A 5,887-nucleotide genomic window follows, 5' to 3' on the forward strand; every position below is an offset into this window, starting at 1 on the left:
CTACATAGTGCACACCAACACATTTTTAGTGGCTCTTTTGTTGTTGTTTCTCATTAATGATATTGTTCAAACGAGGTTCTTTCTTTGAAAGTGCCAGACGCATGTCATCACTTGCATCCAAACGGTTTCTGGCTTTTGTTTTGATGTGTAGGAGCGTTGAAAAACCTGCCTCACATAAGTATGTAGTTGCAAATGGCACGAGGACCTCCAAAGCTCTCCTTGCTAACTGTGGGAATGCTTGGAGCTGTGCACACCAAAACATATCCAGTTGCATTTTTTCAAACTCCATTCGGATTCTGTCATTAGTCTGCAACTCCACAAGATCATCTTTCATGATATCATTATCATCCATGGAATTAAGATTGAAAAGAAATGGATCCCGTATCCATCTTTGTGCCACACAACCTTCTTCAAGGTGAAAATACCCTTGAAAGGACTGAATCAGTTCTTGCAAATGTTCTTTTACTTCACTCAGGATTAGCAGCTCTTCTTCAGCACTAGCAGCCTCATCAAGAGAAGGGAAGTTTGCAAAATTTCCACTTTCAATGCACTTTATCCACATTGGAAATTTCTTGGTGAGGGCAGATAACTTTTCTCTGGCAGTTATCATATTCATCGCTGTTCCTTGCATAGAGACATTCAGTTCATTGAGGTGCATGAATATATCTGCCAGATATGCCAGAGACAAAATTAACTCCCTGTTTTCAAAATGGTCAGCAATTTCACTGCCTTGATTTCTAAGAAAATGCATAATTTCTTCATGAAGTTCAAATACACGTGTAAGTACCCTGCCACGGGAAAGCCTCCTCACTTCTGTGTGGTAAAGAAGTACACTGTGCTCAGCTCCAATTTCTTCACAAAAAGATGCAAAAAGACGGTGATTCACTGCCCGTCCTCTGATGAAATTTACAGCACGCACAAAAGCTGATAAGACAGTCTTAAATTTTTCTGGCAGCGTCTTTGTAGCAAGTGCATGACGATGCAACACACAGTAAGTGACAGTTACATGGGGAACCTCTTTTTTCACTAGGGTAGCAAAGCCTGATTTATTTCCAAGCATGACAGGGGCTCCATCTGTGCAAATTGAACCAAACATGTTGAGAGTCATTTCATGTTCCATGAAGAACTCTTTCACAAGACTGAACACATCAGTTGCTTTTGCAGTAGTTTTCAGAGGTTTACAAAATAAGAATTCTTCCACCACTTCTTTCTCCTTCACATACCGAACAAATGCCATCAACTGGCTGCAAAAACTAACGTCAGTTGACTCGTCCAGCTGAATACTCACTCTGGCAGGACTAGCTTTCAGGTCTGTTATCACCTGCTGCAAGACATCATGACTCATATCATGAATCCTTGAATGAATAATGTCATTTGACAGAGGTATCTGTTTAAGCTTCTTTTCAGCTTCTGTCCCTAACACTATATTTGCCATTTCTAACGCACAAGGTTTAACAAGCTCCTCTGCGATAGTGTGAGCTTTTTTCTTCTTTGCACACAAAAGGGCAACTTCATAAGATGCTTGCAATAAAGGTTTCTCAACTGGCACAAAACCTAGCTTTGACAGGGTACCACTACGATCAAATCGTTCCCGCTTGATCTTCAAGCTCTTTAAGTCATGTCCAGCATCTGTGCCTCCATGCCGATTGTTGAAGTGTTCATTGAGTCTTGATGGTTTGAGATTTGCATTTGCAAAGACTGTGCTGCAGAGGATGCACTGTGGTCGTTGAGTTCCATCTGCCTCAGTCATACAGGTAAAACCATAACGAATGTAGTCGTCGTTCCACTTGAGTTTCTTAGACATAGTTACTAGATCTTGATCACACCTATACTACCTGGAAAGATGCAGGCCTGGATGTTATAACCGTTACAACATGTTACAATCGATATAAAATAACGTATCACCCCCAACACAATACACAGTTCACCCAGGGATGGCTCGAAGTGTATGTTATATTGGGAGGGTAAGGCCATTTGTTTACCAACTGAGACCATTTTCTACCAACTCAGGACAGTTTGACCTTCTCAGGACATTTTTTTTTTACCAACTCAAGGGATTGTTTTGATCAACTCAGGCCATTGTTTGACCAATCCAGGTCATTTATTTACCAAAGGAATTTTTTTACCAGTTCAAGCCATATTTTGACCAACTCAAGCCATGCTTTGACCAACACATACCAGTTTTTGACCAAGTCAGACCATTTTTTGACCAACTCATCCCCGAACGCTCACCCTGGTCGAGCCATCCCTATGTCCACTATATTCGTCCTCCTGCACATAACAGTACCTTCAAAATTATATATCTTTTATCAATTATGCATCTATTCTTGACAATATTAGAGTTATACCACACTAAAAAACATATTGTGACAAATAAAATGATAATCCAAAAATTACATTTCACAAATAAAAAATGACACACTCACCAGTAATTCACCTCAATACTATCAACAACTCGAACACAAACAAAATGCAGACCCAATTTACACTGTTCACATTGACTCGACTACTCACAGCACAGTGCACATGCAGCATGTTTCAGAGTCAGGAACAACGCGAACACGAACCGTACGAGACATCAAGAAAACGTATATGAAACCATAAAAAAAACATAAGAAAATTGTTTACAGCGCTAACTTAAAAAAAAATAATTTAGAGAATTATAGTAAGAGAAATATTTGGAAAATACGTTTTGCTTTCTCATGGTAAATATACAGTAGCTACCATTGCACTGGCTATCATGTCTCGTACCCTCAGGCTTAAGGTTTCGTACCCCTTGGGGGTACAGGTACCCCAGGTTAAGAACCACTGTGCTAGACCCAAGAGATTCCACTCACAATTAACTTCCATGTAAATAGTTCCCCACAATGGTGGGACCTATCTTACGGTACTAGTTAGTGGGGGAGGCAGGTGACCTAATGACAATCCCTCCGACCCCCGAATGCGGGATCAACATGGAAATTAATTTGATTATATTCTTAGATGGTGTGCTTTGCTCGGTGATGATCTAGGCGATTTGCGAGTTTCCTCTTTTTGGCAAGATTTTTTTACATGCAGAGAAATATATTCGCCAAAAATTGCCTATAGACGAGAGAGAGAGAGAGAGAGAGAGAGAGGAGAGAGAGAGAGAGAGAGAGAGAGAGAGAGAGAGAGAGAGAGAGAGAGTAAAATGGGTCAGCTGCCATGAAAAGAAATTGAACTCTACACAGTATGCTCATGGGATTGTAAGAGTTCGCAGAGAGATATTGTCCCATATCCAATACATATAGAACAAAAAAGAAAATATATAACATGATATCGAAAATGACACAAACTATTAGACGATGAAACACGAAACTTGGAATATTTCTTCAATGGACGAGGGAACATACATGGCTATATTTGGCTGCCGTTGTTCGAAAATTATTATACAGAAAAAACAAAAAAATTTCCCTGCCCTAAATAATTGACTGACCTTTACACCAATTAGATCAGAAGGATTCGAACAACAGATTCAAAACTTCTTTATCACAAAATCTGCTCTTAATTCAGTGATTTATATACGTCGCCCCCCCTCGCTCTCTCTCTCTCTCTCTCTCTCTCTCTCTCTCTCTCTCTCTCTCTCTCCTCTCTCTCTCTCTCTCTCTCTCTGAAATATTCTAATGACCATCATACCTTCCACAAAGGACTCTTAAAGGATTCCCTCGTCGGACTCCATACTTATTGTCATGCAAATCTCTTCAGCGGATTCCCTCTTCTGCTTTCCTCACAATAAGACGTTTTCTTAAGGGGATTTTCCAGCCCTTTCTTTTTAATAATTCTCTGTTGAATTTTCATTTCTGTTTTTTGTTCATTCATTTCCCTCTTCCTTTTACGTTCTCTATTTACGTTATTTATTTTGGATCTTGGGTACAAAGGCTTTGAGGTATAAGAAATTAATTCAATGTTTCATTCCTATTTTTGTATTCCATTTATTATAGGACTAAATTAATACCAGGGGAATAAGGAATTCTATTGAAGCATGGTAAGAATGATAACAATAGAAGAGAATAGAAATAATGATAATTTATCAGCATTTTATCATTGAATGTTCTTTCAAATTCGTTGTAATTTGCTCAGAGAACTTATGGCATCTATCTCTGTTTTATACTTTCATCGAGTTATTGTCAACAGGTGTTGGCCAATTCATAATCTATTTTTACATTAATAGCCATTTGTATTATCGTTCTATATCACCCACTTGTTATTTTTACTGTTTAGAAGTGCGGTTTATCGTATCACTTTCCCTTGCGATTCTTAAACAAGTTTTATCAAGTAGCATAAGTTAGATGTAATGTGCTTCCTTGCCTTGATGAATTGTAGTTTCAACAACCTTTTTTTGATGACTGATACATATATCGACAACAACCTCATATTTTACTATACCTATTCTTCAAGATATCTATAATCTATGAAACACAGAACGAAATTTTATACTTGTATTAAGATGTTCTCTTTTGTATCGGAAATTATATATAAAGTTCAAGGAACAAATCTTAGTCATGGGAGTTGGAATATTCTTGAAGATTTTGAGTCACTTATGTGGAATCATTCAAACAAGAATGGAATTACTAAATACTTCACTTATGATGTGAAATTGACCCTGGTTGAGAGTAAGGCGAGATTTCTGAATGCTTCATGTTAAATGGTCGATTCTCTATTCAAGTATAAGATTTTTCATTTTGATAAAATGTCTGAATATTCGGTTCTCGGCAATAGTCTTTGGGTGATGAAATATGCTTGCCCCATGACTCTCCACTACCGAACAACTTCCAGATACATAGATCTCAGAATACTTAAAAAAACGGGGGAGGACACCCCCCCCCCCTCCTTCCCCGAGTGGAACTGATCTTCCATTATTTGTTAGTCGGGGGAGACAGGTTAGCAACTGATCCCCTTCCAACCCCCCCCCCCCTCCACCACCCGTCATGGTACACGAGGAAACTCGTCCAATAATATTCCTATAATAGTTATTTTGCTTTGCTTGGAGAAAATTTACACGATTTCCGAGTTTCCTCTTTTCGGTGGTAATTTCCACGTGGAGAGAGAGAGAGAGAGAGAGAGAGAGAGAGAGAGAGAGAGAGAGAGAGAGACTTGCTGGTATGAAAAGAAATTGAAGTCTATTCATCATGTTCTTGGGATTGTAAGACTTTGCATAGAGAAACATCCAATATCTAATACATCTAAAATGCAAAATATTATGTTTCTTGATATTAGAAATTACACAAAGTTTTAGACGAGGAAACACGAAAACTTCAAAATATTTATTTAATGGACGAGGGAGGATAGATATCTATTTTATTGGGAAATGCAATAGATGGCTACAATTGCTCGAAATCTATTATGAAGAGGAAAAACGATTTTTTTATTTTCTTTAAGAAAAATAAAAGTTTATTCACGATCGATTTATTTAAATAAAGAGAATAAAGATACACGTGGTTGTTAAAGCATATCCACGTCCATCCCTTTTAGGAGATTCTTAAAAGAGAAATTCCTTTTATCCGTTTTCAGTTCCTCATTTTGAGATATTTGAATCGTGTGCAAAATTTTATGGAAAATCGATTCTATCATAGAATTTATTCCTGTTGTATCGAATGTAATATTTATAAGACATTCATAATAGAAAAAGACTGATGTGAATATATCAATATTAAGTAGATTTATTAGAGACTTTGATAAGTGAAACTTTACACGTGAGATTAATTTTAGGATTTTACATTCTTTCCTCACTTTATGAAAGTCGATTTGAAATATTATGAACGATATACATTTACGTATTGATAATAACCACTCAAACCTGAGTGGTCACTTTATTTCCCGCCCAATCGATATCTTTTAACCATTCTAAACGTCAGCTGAAACACTGTAA

At 37.5% G+C, this 5,887-nt stretch overlaps 1 protein-coding gene across 1 annotated transcript in view; it reads right to left on the bottom strand.

Moving 5' to 3' along the window:
• LOC137658299 (protein FAM200C-like) overlaps positions 1–1,830 on the bottom strand; it is a 1,842-nt gene extending 12 nt beyond the window's left edge. Inside the window, exon 1 of the mRNA XM_068392972.1 lies at positions 1–1,830. This exon is cut by the window's left edge and continues 12 nt beyond it. Within this exon, the coding sequence (XP_068249073.1) occupies positions 26–1,804 (1,779 nt within the window). The 5' untranslated portion in view covers positions 1,805–1,830 and the 3' untranslated portion in view covers positions 1–25.
• Between the last annotated feature and the right edge of the window lie 4,057 nt (positions 1,831–5,887).

The sequence above is a fragment of the Palaemon carinicauda genome, chromosome 19, assembly GCF_036898095.1.
Source record: "Palaemon carinicauda isolate YSFRI2023 chromosome 19, ASM3689809v2, whole genome shotgun sequence".
Lineage (NCBI taxonomy): Eukaryota > Metazoa > Arthropoda > Malacostraca > Decapoda > Palaemonidae > Palaemon > Palaemon carinicauda.